General features: G+C 48.8%; 1 protein-coding gene across 1 annotated transcript; it reads left to right on the forward strand.

Moving 5' to 3' along the window:
- Positions 1-15,169: 15,169 nt before the first annotated feature.
- On the forward strand, positions 15,170-17,123 carry LOC119388335 (reticulon-4 receptor). Its single transcript, XM_037656040.2, is given in 2 exon segments — positions 15,170-16,711; positions 16,714-17,123. Coding segments are annotated over 2 exon segments (1,563 nt in total). The 5' UTR covers positions 15,170-15,231; the 3' UTR covers positions 16,797-17,123.
- Positions 17,124-18,334: the final 1,211 nt, after the last annotated feature.

The raw sequence follows: 18,334 nt of genomic DNA on the forward strand, positions 1-18,334 counted from the left end.
CACTCTCACGATTGAAAAAGAAGAAAACACCCGAAATTTGCGCAAAAAATATTGAAACCGAAACTGAAACCATCGTGGCACGACGGCACGGCCGGAAGAGGAACTTTGTGCACAGTTCATGCCGGCCGCTACGAGCGCTAGCGGTCATGTGGGCCGCATGGCTCAATGGGAGTGTCCGCTCTTTACGTTTACTATGTTACTCTATGATTAAACAATAAAAAGTTTGTTCAAAACGCCGTTGATTGATGAAATAAACCAACGAAAGACGCCAGATGTTTTGTAAAAACAAAACGAAAGAACGCCAGATGTTTCTAAAGCAAAACGAAAAAGACGCCAGCTGCTTAACGAAAGACGCAAGGTGTTTTCTAAAGCAATGGTTTTCTAAACAATGAAAATTCACAGCGTACATGTAAAATTAAAGTGAGCTGCAAGTCGTCATAACTCATCGAACCTTTAGTATAAACGCGCCCGATCTCACGTCGGTGATGATGTACTGGGCAGAATTCACGGAAGATTCACGGTTTACCGATGAACCTCCGCAGCTTCGCCCACTCATCATCATTCACTCCGTGGATATGCTGTGATTTTTTTTAGAATGACTTATATTGCTCGCAACAAAGGGGCAGCGATTGGGCTATTGCGAGAAAGAGTTGTAACTATAGCCACTTCTTTAATTAAAAGTACGCTGGAGACTGTTGTCCTCACGGCTACCCTGGCTGTACCTTTTCTTTCAAGCACACAGAAAGTAGTCTGCTCTTTGAAATATATATATAAACGTGATGGTTTGGTCTGTACGTATCGAATGCATAAGAAAAAAAAGTTGACTTTCCGTGATGCGCTTACGGACGCGTTCTGTAACCACATTTCTCTTTATTCACGTTTAAGGTATACGGTATCTTACAACATGCGCACGTGTATCTGTGCAGGAACAGTTGAAAATAATTTCAAGTTAGAATTACACGATGCTGTACTTCGTCGTCATTTTGTGCCAGCGATGATCGAGATCAGGGTGCAGAGTAAGTTTGTTTCATCGCTGTCAGTCGCAGATATTGCTGACGCTGGTCTTGACTCTTAATGTCAGTACTATAACTGAGTGGCTATCACATATAGCGTAACAAACTGACGCGTGAACCATTAAAAGCGAGTTTGACATTACCGCTGACAGTCCACTGTTTCGTCCTAAAGGTCACACACACTCACAGCAGTAGGAAAGCATGCGACTTTTATACATTTTAGGAATCCCAGTTTCATGGACGCTATATAGACGGCGCTAAACATTAATTTACTAACACGTCTGGTGTTATACGCGTCCAAACGCGCAGATGAGCGCAGTTTATGCGATAACCGCAAGCGATCGCATCATAAAGCTGTCGTGACGAGCAGTGATGGCGGCAAGCACGCGTTTTACAAAGCGACCGTTTATCCAACCCTTTCACCATTTCAACAGCGTCGCCACCCAGGAACTAAGCAGATCACGTGTCCGGCAATACTATGTGTGCCGGTAGACCCTGCGCACCTTCGCACCAACCTAAAAATACCAGCGTTTTTGGGAGGCACTGCAGCGCTCTCCTGGCAATCCCAGTAGAACTCGCGAATTCGTAACCCGCGGGTCGCGTGCAACAGCGTGGCGACACCGGCACGAACACGTTTGAGTAATAGTAATAATAATAATAACACCTGGAGTTTTACGTCCCAAGACCACGATATGATCAAGAGGGACGCCGTAGTGGAGGGCTCCGGCCATTTCGACCACCTGGTGTTCCTTAACGCGCACGGACATTGCCCAGTACACGGGCCTCTAGCATTTCGAGTCCTTAATGCGGCCGCCGCGGCCAGTATTCGATCCTGCGACCTTCGTGTTGGCGATCGAGTACCATAACCAATGGACCACTGTGGCGGGTCACGTTTGAGTGCGCGTCTGAATAGTGTGCCAATAATAATAAATTATAAATTATAGAGTGATAGTGTAGTAGCTAAAGGAATGGGCAGTAGGCTGCGTGCGTAGTAGGCTGCGTACGTAGGCCTCTTCTAGCGCGTGTTCGAAGCCCAGAAAGGGAGGTTTTTTTTTTTCTTCCAGCGGAAGCACATTGTGGACAGAGTAGGTGGAAATCGAACTCGTGACTTCCCGCTAAGCTCCCGAACGCCGTAGCCGGAAACATCTCGCGCAACCAAAGGTGGATGTAATGTACGAAACTGTTTCTCGAAATAAGGAAAGCTGGCGTAGAAAGCTCAAGAAAAATCTACGCAAAGCACAGAGAACAGAAGGGGGTGCCATCGAATCCCTGAAAGGCAAAAGATCGCGAGCTGGCCCTTTGTTTGCCCACCACTTTCTCCTCACCGCATTACCTTCGCAAGAACGCCGACTTTAGGAAACACGAAACAGCGGGCGGGGTACGCGAGCGTGGGTGAGATGGTGACGAAGGGGGGAGGGGGACGCACCAGATTCTCAAGCTGTGAGAACGACTGTTTCGCGTGCCAATCGGTCATCATCGCAGCTACACTACGTTGCCCTTGCTTTCGCATCTCTTTCGTACAAACGCAGTCATGTTAGCAGCAGGCGGAGGTTCCTATCCTTCGCCATCTGCCATTACTTCCTTTTCTTCATTTCGGTATTCCTTTCTTTGTTTTCGTAAGTGCTGTTCGTGCGCATTTGTTCGCCGCAAAAAAAAAAAAAGAAAGCGAAATTCGCAATGCTGGTTCTCATGCGAAGTGGCTAAGTGAACGGAGAAGCTTGCCTGGTGGCATTAAATGCACTTTGGCAACACTGAACGGTGCACACTGCAAGTGGCCCAAAAAGTTTGAGACAAGCAGTCGAAACGTTGCGTGAGAATGGAAAGGTAACTTTGAAAAAAAAAATGAGATATTCACAAATATTGTCACGCTTATCCACTCAGTACCGGCCAACGACAACGTATTGCAGTTCGAGGCGTGCCCGATAAGCCTTTCTTTAAACATTGGGCCCCATCAGAGGCTGAAATTCGTCGTTGAAACACACGACCTAACCGCGATGTTGTCGGCATATGTTGTTATCACCATCGGTCGGCCAACAAATTAGAGCTCACTCAGACTCACTCAAGAAATATATTTTGCTCTTAGGGCTCACTCAGATCAGACTCATCAAATTTTCGTCAGCTAGACTCACTCGGTCAGACTTCCTAAACATTTTCTCAACCGGACTCACTCAGACTGAGACCCACGGCTCGATTTGAGCCTGAGTGAGTCTGAGTGAGTCGACTCATGAATGCGTTAGCGTGAAATTAGCTTTTACGATCATGGTTTGAATGCTCTTTAACGCCATATCTCACATATGCCGTGCTCTACGTGGCACCTTTCGATCTCGTACTTTCAAATACGAGTTATCTGTGGTCGCAAACCAGTAAGGAAATTTTCATGAAAGACGCGACTCACACGAGATATTTTTATCAAGAACTTCCAGTGAGAAAGTTTGCGGGGGGAGGTCAATGCCCCCCTTCCCCACTCCCCCACTGCTTCACGCCAGTGATCAATAAATATTTAGGTGACGTATGAATGCTAGCTCGTTGAAATATGTGCGAGTAGAAGTGACCATAAACGTGAGCCGATATCAGGCTGATATTATTGCTGAAGATGAATAGATAGGACCAGAGGTCCTATCTATTCATCTTAGAGATCACTCGGACTAGATCACTCGCTCAGAGATCACTCGGACTAACACTCGCCAATATTTTTCTCAACCGGGCTCACTCGGACTCAGACTCATTAACAATTTTTTAACCGGACTCACTCGGGCTCAAGCTCACTAGGATATGACTCACCCGGACTCACTCAGAGTGATGACCCGATCTGGGTCTGAGTGAGTCCCAGTGAGTCGACTCATGAGTAAGTTTGCTGAGCTATGATTATCACCATGTAAAATGATCGAAATTGTACAAGGTCATGAGCACCATTCCGAACAAGGTATCTCTTGGGAGTATTGTGGCTAGTGCAGAGATTTCGGGCCCTTCCTTGCATTGTAGATTACCTGGCCTTAGGGATCGATCGAAAACGACCAAGCCACCTGTCCTAAATGTTTATCTACGGAGCCAGGAACGGGTGCTAGACCGCTGTTTCTTATGAGCCTTAAAGACACGATCCGTTAGACTAAGATTTTAAGAAAGGGACCTCATCTCTCTCTCTCTCTCTCTCTGTGTGTGTGGGTGTGTGTGTGTGTGTGTTGTGTGTGTGTTGTGTGTGTGGTGTGTGTGTGTGTGTGTGTGTGTGTGTGTGTGTGTGTGTGTGTGTGTGTGTGTGTGTGTGTGTGTGTGTGTGTGTGTGGGTGTGTGTGTGTTGTGTGTGTGTGTGTGTGTGTGTTGTGTGTGTGGTGTGTGTGTGTGTGTGTGTGTGTGTGTGGTGTGTGTGTGTGTGTGTGTGTGTGTGTGTGTGGTGTGGTGTGTGGGTGTGGTGTGTGGGTGTGTGGTGTGTGGTGTGGTGTGTGTGTGTGTGTGTGGTGTGTGTGTGTGTGTGTGTGTGTGTGTGTGTGTGTGTTGTGTGTGTGTGCGTGCGTGGCGCTGCGCGCGCGCGCGCGCGCGCGCATATATATATAGAGAGAAGACGGCGTCTCGCATATTCAAATCGTGGTTTTTGCCGTAACACCCCAAGAATTATTATTATATTATTATTACTATTATTATTATTATTATTATTATTATTATTATTTATTATTATTATTATTATTATTATTATTATTATTAGCAGGGAAGAAGTAGTAGTAGTAGTATATTAGATAGATAGATAGATAGATAGATAGATAGATAGATAGATAGATAGATAGATTCATGTTTGTGTGCGTTCATACTTATCTGTTCATTCGCACATCCTAAAGCGCCGCTTTACGCCTCGCGGCTTTAAGAACATATCAAGAATACGCAGCCGGCGCTGTACAAATGGGCCGCCGCTCGAATTCATTTCCCTCCGTCTACGTCTACGCAGTACGTATGCAAAGCGAAACCGCGCAAGCGAGAGGACAACGCGCCATGACCACGTGGGCTATGCAGATTGCCTCCCGGCCGCAGGAAAAGGCTCGCGCTCAGCCCTCGGAGAATGACAATGGGAGAAACACGTGTTGGCCCCTCGCTCGCAACGGCTTACGTCGGCGGAAACACCGCTAATTGCGGCTGCCTGGCAAGCGCCGGCTAACGGCCGTAATTGGAGACAGCGGGATTCGCTCTGGCCGGCTTCGAACAATCTAGGCGGATTTGCTAGAGCCGCAGAGCGAGCGCAGTGACTCGCAAAGGATCCCCTCGTAGCCTTCACGGCGCCTTTTCAAGGTTGTTAGTTTATCTGTTTGTTTATCAGAAAGAGACTTGTACTGATTTGTGGCCTCTGTAGGAAGCGTACAGAGACTTGAAATTTCGGTGCCCTATTGTTCATCTGTCACATAGCTATAGTGCACGTCACATCTATACTTCAATGGTGGGCAGCTCCGCTAATCCGCAGCTAATCCTTTCCCCCCTCTGATACCCCAATCTTTATTACTTCTTTTCATGCATTAGCTGCTTTCTCACTGAGACGTGCACGACAAAATGGCCCTTTTCTGTACCCACTCGTGATGTGGAAGAAAAAAAAAATAGCCGTGTATCTGCGTGCTACGCTGACAATGTCGTCGAAAGACGATAGTCTACTGCCGGCCGTTTCTGCGCCGTTTAAGCGCAGCCTAAGAAACACTAGGGTCTTTAGAATTACGTATATATGTATTTTCTAGTAAAGGAACACACCTCCCAATACTTATGTATTGATGTTGCGCCTCAGGTATGCGTAATATTTGCTTTTTGATCGACAATGTTCACAAGTATGAACGCAGCTACCAGTTCAAGGTGGCTGGGCGTTCAACAAGTGCTTAAACTGCGGCCGGGTGGCTGAATCGTGTCACCAACAGAAACACAGACAGTCCGACCAAAATTTCTGCGTTTAAGTTCCCCAAGAAAGATTATCGTCTTTAAAAAAACAAAGAACACCGGGCACACCTTGCATCAGGAAACGCAGGTGGTCCCTCCACGCGCCGCAGTTTAAAAGAAAAAAAAATATCTAAGAGCATCTGATTCTCCATTGTCGGCACTTGCAGCGAGTTGCTCAAGCACAAAGACGTAACAACTGCGACAGTTGTTAGTTCACGCTTGCCCTGTGCATGCCTGTGCGTTCCTTTCGGGCGTCCTTCTTTGTGCTTCAGCGACGCGCTGCAAGTATCGAGCTGCTCCTCGTTCTTCGGGTGACATTCCAATTTCTTGATATCGCATTCATTGCTTCGCCCTTGCGGCCAAACTGGGACTTTCTTTTGGTAGACCATCGAACGCATTATTAGAAGGTTGGAGGTTCGGTGCCTACCGGCGGCAAGTTGTCTTTTGGTCCACTTTTGTTTCTTCACATTTACGTCATAATCACTACAAATAACGCCCCCTATGATTTCGTTTGTTTGATCGTCTGTTAATTCTAATTGTGTTGAACAAAGAAAACCGAGCCTTCTTTTGTTGAATATTAAGTGGTTTACTGAAGTTCTCGTCGCAAAAATAGAAAGATTAACGGCACACACAAAGAACAAATTGCAACGCCTACACTGGGGTTAACAGAAAGTTATTTTCATTAGGCGAAGAACAGGCATCGTGGAATGTAGCACAGAAAGACGAAGCGATGTTATCTCTTGAATGATGCCAGAGGCTGTTTTTAGTGCGGAGAGGTGAGTTTGTGCACTAAAAACAATGCTATACTCCTAACTCGGAAAAAGATCATGATCAAACGGCTGCATTTGGCGTTAGTGGGATGACGCGAACGGGATTTCTCGCCGGGGATATAGGTGATATCACAATTTTCTCGATGTTTGACCCGTTCCGCGTTCTTTGTTTCGTAGGAGGCCCAAGTCATCTGCGATAGAGAATCGAATCCTCCTGTCTCTCCCGTTCCAAGGCTATCTCTGGCGTCGTATCCCCGCTGTCGCAATTTCTCGCACTGTATATCTCAGCCACGCAGCAGTACTCCACCACTGCGTTGTTTGAGCCGAGTGAGGCCAGGAGCCAGAGCCTTGCGAAGTCGATTCTAGCCGAGACGCCGGCCCAATCTCGCTTACTTTGGGGTCAGTATACGCTCTCACCTCGCCGACCCTGAGAGCCAGATCGCCCGTTCTCTTCTTTGTGTGGGAACGGACCTCTGGATTGGGGCAGTGCCGTGGAACCCAACCTCACCCCGGAGAAGCGAAATAAAGCCGGGATAAACCTGTCGTGCCGAGGTTTCGCGACCTCTCTGTCGAGACGGCTGGTGAAGCTGTCGCGGAACAAGCTCTCTCTCCTTGGCGAATGAAGCCCGATATCTGGCTGGCCTGTCGGCCGCCCTCAATGTGAACTGAAATGAAAGTGGGGCTCCGATGTAGAGAGAGAGAGAGAGAAAAGAAAAAGAAAATCGTGCCTGGAAATAACGCGATATGCCGGACTCTCGTCTTAATTTTCTCTTTCTTTTTTTTCCCATTTACTCGTTACTTACATTTGTTCGTGTCAATCCTTTGTCACCTTTTGCACTTCGTTTTACTGTACTCGCTTGCCGCAGTGATGGGAGTATTGCTTTCGCGGGAAGTCTGCTTACGCCGCGAGTGTACAGCTGTCTGAGTGAGCTCAGATACCCATTTCCGCTGCAGCCGCGCTATCGCAACGAAATAACTCCTCGAAGCGTAGTTGAGTGTTTCTTTATTTGGAGTCATGCGGCGGCCCGTTTAATGCTCCGATGAGAGGGAGAGAGAGAAACTTTAGTAAACATAAGGCCCCCTGGTTACTGCGGGTGGAGCCCCTCGTCCATGGCCCCACTGGCAGTTGCGGCTTGCCGGTACTGGTCATACGCTTAGTAGATGCAGATGCCGATCGAACGAAAACTTAAGTGTCATTGGAGGAACGAGAAAGGGTGAAAAGGCAGATTTCTCAATACCCGTGCCCACTCCCTCGCACAGTTCTCCACACTTTCCCACATCTGTATCTGCAAGAAAATCCCTACGGAGATAAATGAGTGACAGATCCTTAGTGCAAAACAATGTTGAGTTTTTCGCTTACAGTCGGACTATCGCGTTTCAGAAGGTAGCGCGGTATAGGCGCTACTCGTTAAACGCAGCGACCTTGTTTGCGTTTCGTTATGAGTATGTGCAGCACAGAGCCGAAGCAGATCCTTCCGCAATGGCGCTGAGGCAAAACGTCCACTCGATGCACTTTTCGGAGCGAGACACCTGAACTCCGTTAATAATTCAGTGCCTAGGAACGAATACGTAGCTGAAGGCTATATCCTTTACCTGCAGGCATGGAAGTTACGAGGCACGGTACGCCATCCTTACCTTCAGTACAGACCCCCTTGTGCGACTCGTTCTAAAGCAACTGTATAGCTAGCTAAGGATGGATGCAGTGAACTTAGCCAGAAGCGCTTCCCCACTGCGTCTGCCACTACATCTGCGTCATTTGCGGCATTTGACGACATCAATCAATCAATCAATCAATCAATCAATCAATCAATCAATCAATCAATCAATCAATCAATCAATCAATCAATCAATTTTTGTATTCACGTATGAAGGTTTTTATTTTCCTTTTAGGAGAGAGAGAGAGAAAGGTTAAGTGAAAGGCAGGGAGGTTAACCAGAAGTTTTTCGGTTTGCTACCCTGCACTGGGGAAGGGGTAAGGGCGATAGAAAGGTAAGGAAGGAAAAAGGAGTAAAAAAAACGCACACACACTCAAGCACGGGAGCATCATAGTCGTTTAGCGAGGTCGGTTGAGCGGAGAAACTTCAGCAGCGCCTTCGTCGCCTTCTGGTTGGAAACTAGAACGTTCCGGCACTCCAAAATTGATTGTTCAGAAAGCGGCCGGTCATCGAGGCTTGCTAGCGTTGCTGAGAGCTGTTGTCTTTTAACACGAAAGTGTTCTATGCCGGGGTCCACCAAGACTTCAGTGACGTATTTCCGTCACGGAAATGACGTAGAAAAAGTATACACATTCAGATGGCAAAGAAAAAAAGGTACTGTCAACGGGCATCGAACCCACGACCGCTTGGTCCGCAACAACAGATGCCGGGCACGCTATCCACTGCGCCACGGTCTTTTTTTTTTCTTTATTACTGCGCCACGGTCACAGACTCTGGAGGCTTTACGAACGCGCGTTTTATATCTACCACTCTCACGGTCGGCTGTGTGGTGTTGACCTCTGGGAGTGGTAAGGTAAAGTAATTCGTCATTGTTGTGGCCTCCGCGACTAGCACCTGTAACGCGTTTACGCGTCCGTCCCATTCGGCGAGTTTTTTATAGAAGTTGAATTTTGTCAATGCCTTAACACACTGCGAGGTGGCGATCTTAGCCCAAGCGTCGTAAAAGCGTCGGCCTCGCTAATAGCATCACGCTAATACAAACCAAAAATAGCTCTGCGACGCGCGCCTGCCTCACCTGGCTGTAACACCGCGTTCCAAGCTCACGCGCTCGCCCCGAGAAAAATCGCGGCCGGGCTACCGGGGCGGCACGACGCGCTTTGCGTTTCCCTCTAGTCCGGCCGTGTTGTTCAATCACATTTTAACATGCCGCGGGATGGCGACCAAGTTCTGCGTCCAATATGCGACGCTCTTCTGGCTATCACACCTCGTTCTCTTATTACTCTTTCACCGTTAACTACTACAGCTACCACAAGGATTTGTTTAATCATTTAACATGGACGTTAGTCGTCGGGATGGAGATGTACCACCAATAATCAAAGTGGGTGCATACACGTTAAACGGCGCCATTAGCTGCCAGACATCAATATACATTGTGCAAACTCTCTTATATCAATGTACAGTAAGCATTCTGTTACTTCTGTAAGGGCACGCTTTACTTTCGTGTTATTCCGATTCCTATGACGGAGGGATCAACCGTGTTTTTTAGGAAGTACTTTTAGGAAGTGAATACCATGCAAATACGTCTCCGTATAGGTGATACAGTGTAAGCTAATTAACCACTCATTGATTCTTAGATTTTTTTTTACTTAACTAAACGAGCCAGATCTTATTCATTTTAAGACATCAGAGCAAAAACGCGAAACCAGAGGAAAGCAATAACATGGTAGACAAACACGGCCAAGTTAACTAACCAAACCACGGCGCACGTCCATTTTCTCATCGGTCGGTTTCGTCGGGTTACGTAGGGCGTCTGGAATTTGCGAGAAGCTACAAATAACCACTGGCTTCCCTTCTTCCCGGCCGCGAGAGCACTCTATCGAGGCAGCAGATGGCTTTAAAAAACAACAGAAATGCATGGTGATACGCAATTCTAGAAGGCCGGATGTATACATTGAGGCGTACATACATATACGGCACTTCAGTGCACCGACGCCATGGAGCCGCCTATAAAGCGCGCCTTTTCCTTCGCTTCCCTATCGTTTCAGGAGGGAAGGGAGGAAGTATCGTTCCCTAAGCTTGCCGCCGCTTTTTTCTATTTTTGCAAGGATAGCATCGGAAGCGACACTGTGGCAATGCAAGCGCGGTCCTCGCGCACGCACAAACGACCACGTTTGCGGCAGTTTTCGGCCTCTGCGGAACCTCTTCCTTGAATAAGTGAACGATGTCGTGCGTGCGTTTGGTGTGCTCGAGTTAGCAAACACGTGCGTTCGTCTGTCTGTCTGTCTGTCTCACTCACCCTTTCGCTCGCTCGCATAGTGAGGGCGAGAAGAAGAGAACGGGGAGTGCGCCCAGGCGTTAGAGCGGCGGGCCGATGTCATTAACGCGTAATGACCAACTACGTCCGTTCTTGTACTTCCTTCACCTTCCGCGTGTAGTTTAGTTGTTTTTCTTACTAACGCCCTCTTCCTCTCTTACACATTCGCGTTCTTTCACGGGCCGTTATTATATAGCGCCAAACGGGAAGCAATGATGCCAATGCTCCGTTCTGTCGCTGCCGCAACCGAGCCCTTGCGTCACCCTAGTACGAAGCTTGCGGGAAAACACGTTCGGGCCACCGTATACAAACAACCGCAGCGCGCCACTGCGTGTGAGGAACCCTGAAGCCGGCGAAGCGTGCGATGGTCCCGAAAAAAAAAATGAAAACGCTGTTTATCGCGTCGAGGCGATTTGCTTCTCAAGCACGGGCTGCACGGCGGAATTGCCGCAATAATAACGCTCACCTCCGCATCCTAATTCTCGTCATCCGTATCTCCCGTCTTCTCTCTCTCTCTCGATGCCCCTGTCCTTGGCTTGGCTTCTTTCTACAAACGCGTGCGTCCTGCGTTTTAGTGCGCAATCGTGCCTTGCCGACTCGTCTTCTTTTGAGCCTTCTTCCGAGCCGCGTTTTTTTTTCTCTCGCGTATTTCAGTGTCGAAATTTTTTTCTTACCGTCCTTACCGTCTATTCTCTTAATTCGTGGCACCGCTTTCGTGCGAATGGCCGCCACCACCTACTTCCCGAAATCGACGAGGCGTGCATCCCGTGGGCGAAGCCGTCGAGGTTGGCGTGCGCTATCTGGGTCAAGTGCTGTTCCGCACTGTCTCTTCTCCCTCGTCGTTTTGGCTCTTCTCTTTGCGTTGTCGAAGAAAGAGGAGGAGGAGGAGGAGAGGTTGAGGATGTCGTCGGTGTTTATGTACGTACTCGGCTGTCGTGTTGGTCTCTCTTACTACTTCCGATGTGTACCGCTATAGCTTCAAGTAAGTGGGGGACTGTGGCACCCTCATACCGCAACCTTCAGAACTGACTCTCCGCCCTCTCTCCATACCTTCTCTTTATACCCTTTCTCTCCTTATCACACACACTCTCTCTCTTTTCTTCTCTTTGTTTCTGTTGGAAACCTAATGACAATATTCCGTGACCGCGCGCATTTATCAAAATTTAGCGAAATGGCGGACTTCGTGGCGCGTGGCGCCTGTGTATGCCCTGCAGTCGTTTCCAGAGGCTGAAACGCTATTTGTATGCATTTAATCATACCTCTGACCTGAAAAGAACGTATATTTCTTTTTCGGTGAAATGAGGCGAAGCACGAACATTACTATAACGTTTTCTGTAACTAGACTTCGACTTTAACTTATGTTTGGTTCCGGGTGCTGTCGCTAATCTGAAATGTTTACATTCATGTTTGTTTACTACTCTACTGCTTTTCCCTGTACGCGGCGCAAAAGATTCCAACTTTTCTTCTGCGTTCTCTAGGTGCGAATGCACGTATGGTCAGCGTCATTTATGAGTAGAATTGTTGTTTCAGGCCTTTTGAGTATCATTGTCCATGTTGCTATGCACAATGACTAGCTGTAATGGTAGAACTTGATACGCTAGGTTTGCACCTTAATATTGATTTTTATGAGATGGAGCATATCCTTTCCTGCATCACTTGCAAGCCAGCACTTTTCCGTCTTTATTGCCTAGCTCTAACGCTGCAACAGGAAACCGCTTCGTTACAACCAACCAGCTGCTAGAACTATCTATGACCTGCGAATCAGAACCGACGCAGATAAATAAAAACATCCCCTGTACTCCGGAAACGGACGAGATGATTCCACTCAACCTCGGGTTGGTTTCCGAAAGGATCGTTTCCGCGCAGTTGATTTCACGTTTAGCCATACATATATAGGAGTGAAACAGAGAAGCGTATGGGTATGGCCACCGCAGCTTCCGACGCGAAGTGCATCGGCGAAAAAGGATAACAAAAATAGGGGACCTTATCTCCGCCTTCCAATAGAGTTTCCGGTGGCGCAAACATCGAATAAGCGGCGCCCTGGCCCCCGGGTGGTGATGGTGCGTACGTCCACAGACACAATCAGAGCTTGCTACAGGGGCTTCCTGGCCAGTGCGGCGATGCGTGAGCCAACAAATGAGCGAATGCAGGCAGCATCGGCGCGCGAGATTGGCCGCAGCGGCTACGCGGCGAAACTCTTTGCGCCAGGATTTCCGAATAAGGGGAAGAGCGGCTGCCAGCCGTCAGAGGCTCGAGCTACGCTCCTCGGCCTGGTGGTCGGACGAGCGCTGCCCTTTTGGAAGGCCGCTCGCACCCGTGGTCGCCGACAATCCGTCATCTTCAATCTTGCGCTGGGAGCAGCCTCAGAATCACCTTCAGCGTTTCCTTATTATTGTTATTACTTTACCCTTTTTTGCTTTTCCCCGGACACGGCCGCTGTACTTCTACCGCGATCAGATTCGTCTTTGGCGTCAGACTGCCTGCCCGGCCGCTTGCGGGCTCTTTGCCAGCCCGTGGTCTGTTTGCTATGTTGCAGCATTGCGCGTCTGCGGCACACTGTTTCCTCCACGTTTCTTTCTTTTTCTCTTTGCTCTTGCTTACTTGTTCCGAGGCCGGCGCTAGCAGACTCACACTCGGCATCCTGGTAGTCCGTCTCAGTTTGTTTCGTACGTTTCTTCTTCGTATATGACGTCCCCTCTCGTTCTGTATTTGCACAGTCTCCCGTCATTTTCTGCTGACGTCGACTAACGTACCCACGATACGTTATTGTTAGGTATTGGCTTTCTCGTTCATTGTTTCGTTTGCTGCCTGTTTTGCTCATTCTTTGTCTAAGCAGCTCGATTTATGGACATTAAGTGAAACAACATGTTCCAAAAACGAAGTTCCGTATCCGTGTTGTTACCGCTATACGAAATACATTTGAGAGTGGCGAGTGGTTGCTCATAATGGTGGAAGACACGCAGCTGTAGCTGCTACGCAACATGCGCTCAGTATTGATGCTTGACCGTGCCCCGTAGCACAAACGAACCCTATTACTGCCCCCCCCCCCCCCCATGCCCGTTAAGTATATAAGATTGATGAATGGGAAGAATAATTTTATCGGTTCGACGTGATGTATGATAGTGAATTATAGCGAGTTCAGATGTATCTCACCATTCGCGAAATCACTAAAGCCAACCTTACGTCATTTCCTCAGAATGAGATAACACTGGTGACAAAGTTCCAGACATTAAGAGTCCACATGGATATTTACTCCGAATGCTCAACAACGTCTACCCGGTCAACGGTTACTGTATTAATCTCAGCAAAGTGTTCGGCAAATAAAAACTCATGACACAACTTACAGCTCCACTCGCTATGTACTGCCCATTACAGACGCCACAATGATACAATGCAGATATTCGGTTATGTCTGCCGGCTCGAAAGCACTTCTTCGGAGTTTCAACGTTATGTTACACCATGGGACCCACGCTATCTCGCACCTTAATAAATAAATATATTGCCATTTCCTTCGACAACAGGTCCTAACTTCACATTTAGAAAGCTTCCTGGTTATTAAGCCAGCGTTGATAACAACTTAACGACTTCATTGACAAAAAGCCTGCCCGGCTTGTGCACCACCCCTCCCTGCCTTTCCCGAAACTTTCAAAAATTTCATTTCATTTGCATAACAATTCCTTGGGGTGTTGACTAAGAATTCCTCAGCTTGGCAGTGCAACCTGTCTGTAGTTATCCGACCGTCTTTTATTGCCATTTCCATAGACTTGAGTGTATCTTTACAAGAGCGAGGACCTTTCTACCGCTGTGAAAGCAACGTTGATGCAACGCCTAAGGGGGGGGGGGGGCGGTTCTGTTGACTATAACTTCAATTTTTGGCGACTAACGACTCGCATGAGTGGCAGAATGTCATCGAGAAGCTACTAATCAATAGTCTCCTAAATTACATTTGGGACCACGCTCACCAACCGCATTTAACTTATTAAACCCCAGAGGGTCTTCAGTGGGCGAAAGTTCAGAAGCCTCGCTACATCCAGCGCTGACGCAAATAAAGTTTTCTCGAGCCGCAGTACGCGTAGAAGTCCGATGGCAAGAGTGGCAATCTAGTTACTACGCTGTGCCTCTTCTTGTATGCCTGTATGTTCCCTTCCTTCTCTGTAACTATGCACGGCTACGTTAATGTCAATGCGAGGAAGCAAACTAGACGTCCGGTCTGGTAACATTAACTATTTCCAAGCCACAGCTGCCGATGACACAAAAATGTTCTCGCGTACTGAAGCAGTCCTTGAAGTGCGCAGGGCTGAGCGACTGCTTATACTCCACGTGTGCATGTTCCGTCAAGAGCAAAGTGCTTTCACCCTATTGCCCGTAATTGTAAGACAGAATGTAAAGTAGCAAGCAGGATGCTCGTTTAGTTTACCTCCCTGTTTTTCTTACGAATATGGCGTTTTGTCGCTGTTTCTCCTTTCTCTGACCAACTCGCCAAGCTATATGTATCTAGCATACTCATGGAATTTCCCTTTTTTAGTACGTCTGTACAGTTCCTTGCTTTATTCTCGCAGGGCCAACCAAGGAGCTCTACCATGGGTCGTAGCCATCTGAGAGCCAGCAGGTGGAGGAGACCAGCCGTGGCGGTGGCCGAGTTGCCGCTGTTGCTGCTGCTGTCACTTGGCGGCGTAGCGAACGCGTTCTGTCCCATGCGGTGCGTCTGCAATGACGACAAGCTAACGGTGCAGTGCGCGGGCGCAGCGCTCGACGTCATCCCCATCACGCTGAACCCCGAGATTCGCGAGCTGCACCTGACGCGCAACAACATCCGCAACATCCTGTCCGCCTTCAGTGTGTACCAGCAACTCAAGTTCCTCGACGTGTCCTACAACCAGCTGCGGACTCTGGGAGCGGACAACTTCCCGCTGCCCGAACTCAAAGTGCTTGTACTAGACAGCAACTCGGTGGCCGAGCTGGAAGCCAACACTTTTCGAGGTCTTCGGACCCTCCTCGAGCTGCAACTGAGACGCAACGCGCTGACTTACGTGCCGTCCAGAGCGTTTCACGACATGCGCAACCTAGAGCGGCTCGACATATCGCACAACCAGATTGCCAGGATAGACCCGGACGCCTTCATCGGCCTGCACAGGCTCAAGTCGCTCATCCTCAGGGACAACAAGCTCAGTCACGTGCCGACACCCGCTTTCCACCACATACCGCACTTGCTTGCGCTCGATCTCGGAATGAACAGCATCCCCACCGTCGTTGACAACGCCTTCAGCCATCTGGTCAGGCTGCGAGAGCTCAACATGGATCGCTGTTCGACGGCCATCTTGGAACCCGGCGCCTTCTCCAGCCTCGTTTCACTCGCGACTCTGAGACTCCAAGACAATGCCTTCGTTGCGTTTCCAACGGACGCGCTTTCAGACTTGCACAGACTCGAAGAATTGCACTTTGGCCGTAACAGCGTCAGGAGTCTCACGGAGGACAACTTCAGGGCGCTGGAGAACCTCAAGCGCCTCTACATCGTGCGCTCCGAGTATCTGGACAGCATAGACGAGCGCACTTTCAGCCAGTGCTTGCAACTGGAGCAGGTCGTACTCGAAGAGAACCGGCGACTGCGCTACTTGTCTCCGGCAACGTTCACAAACTTGCGCCAGCTCACCAGAGTTAGCCTGAGGGCCAATGGCTTCGAGTCCTTTCACCCGGATCTGCTTCCCTGGAACCAGTTGTCCTCGTTCGATCTCCGGGACAACCCGATCGTGTGCAACTGCAGCGTCATATGGCTGTGGGACCTACTGCGCTCGCTCGACCACACGGGCAACTGGACCAATGTACGCTGCCACAGCCCGACACACCTGAGCCGCGAACTGCTGCGCAGTTTGTCGCACTACGACCTCGACTGCGACGGCCGCACGAGACGAAACATCCTCATCGTGGGACTCTCGACCACGGCCATCTTCGCCATCGTCGTTCTGGCGCTAGTGCTGTGGTACCGTCGAAAGGTGTCCAGTGTCCTCAAGAAGCAGCTGGACACGGCTAGCCTTCACGACCCGCACATGAGCCAGTTCCACAAGTCGAGAGCTCCATGGCTCTGCCGCCTGCGGCGCACGTCACGTACAACGGAAAGTTTAAGCCGACGCCCTTGGCGTACATCTAGGCCGACGATGATCGGCGACAACGGCGCGTGCAAGCAGATGCAGCGGCCGCAGCAACACGTCCATATCCTCGTCTGCGGACGCTCTCCAAAATCACGACTGTCGTCTTTCTTCAGCAGCAGCAGTGCAGCAGCAGCGACAGAAGGAGCAGCAACAGCTGTCGTGACGCGCTGATGCTTTGGCGCGCAAGAACGCTTCCTTCTTTTGCATTCGTGACTAGCACGCTCCGTAGGCTCTTTCTATACGTTGACGGAAGACGATCACAGATGCAGCTTAGAGTAAAAAAAAAAAAACAGAGATAAGATAGGAAGATGCGTATACGCAGCCGGGATGCAGTATACAACATATCTCTCAAGAAACTGCGCTTTAGTCGTGCTTTCTTGTCCTTTTTTTTTTCTCTCCCGAAACGCCAGTGTGTTCGGTGCCAACGCCCATCCCTGAGAGCGGTATTTTATGCAAACGCGACGACGCGCGCAACGCTTTTGTGAAAGACGTGTCACGCGGTTTCTTCTTTCTTTTCGTACTTTGCCCTCTTTGGGAACGTTGTGGCTCGGAGGAGCGAATGACAGAGAGAAAAAAGAAAGAAAGAATGGAGAAGTGACTCTGACTCACGGTGAACGTCGCCGCGGCTTCGCTCGCCTCGACATATCCAGCAGTTTTTGCCTCTGTGGCAACTCTGTGTTTGTATAATCGTGGAGCATAAATGTGGACTTACGTACAAGGGAAGCGGGGACACGCGGCGAGTGCAAGGTGGCATGTGCAAGAAAGAAGCCCCGGAGACCGATCATCAAGTTTTTGTATCGTAAGTTCCGTTTTCTCTTATTACATCATACCACGTTTTCCATACACGTCTTGCATATTACGCTTAGGGAATGCAACAGAAGATCAGTTAGACGTTTATCAAAAAGGTTCCATGAGTCGATTAGAACTTCTCTCACTGATTCATCACATCCTTACCCCCATTCAATACACTTCGCCAATCATATTGATTTAATTTTATTGGCAAAAATATCCGTAATAAATTTCCACGATGCTTAGTGTTATTGGCACCATACTGCCCTTAAACACTGCAGGTAGCATTCCCACCTCAATTTCCTAACTACATTGCTGCTTGTGGCCTTTTAAGAATGATTAAAGGTGTAGTTTCTATGCTACGCGTGTGAGACGAAAATAAGCCAACTTCACTGCCAGTCTGCATCAGCCTAACGAAGAAAAACCAGCAGCATGAGCGAGTCCCGAAAGGTGTTACACTATATAACTCGCAAATTACGACTCTGGAAACGTTTTAGGGAGCTTTAGAAAGTTTGAATAGTAGTGATTGCTGCAGCATGTAAGGTGTGCCTGAAACGCATGAGGGGCTGACAGCATGCACGACAGCACAACCACGAACCCACGAGTATGAGTTGCTCGCATGCAACTTCTGAACAATGGCAACTATTCACTCATGTGGCAAGAATAACGACCCTGCACTAGCAATAATTATGCGGCTAATATTCAGGCCACGCCTCTGTCTTTCACAAAAATAAAAAGAACTTTGCAG

Source organism: Rhipicephalus sanguineus, chromosome 3 (genome assembly GCF_013339695.2).
Source record: "Rhipicephalus sanguineus isolate Rsan-2018 chromosome 3, BIME_Rsan_1.4, whole genome shotgun sequence".
Classification (NCBI taxonomy): domain Eukaryota; kingdom Metazoa; phylum Arthropoda; class Arachnida; order Ixodida; family Ixodidae; genus Rhipicephalus; species Rhipicephalus sanguineus.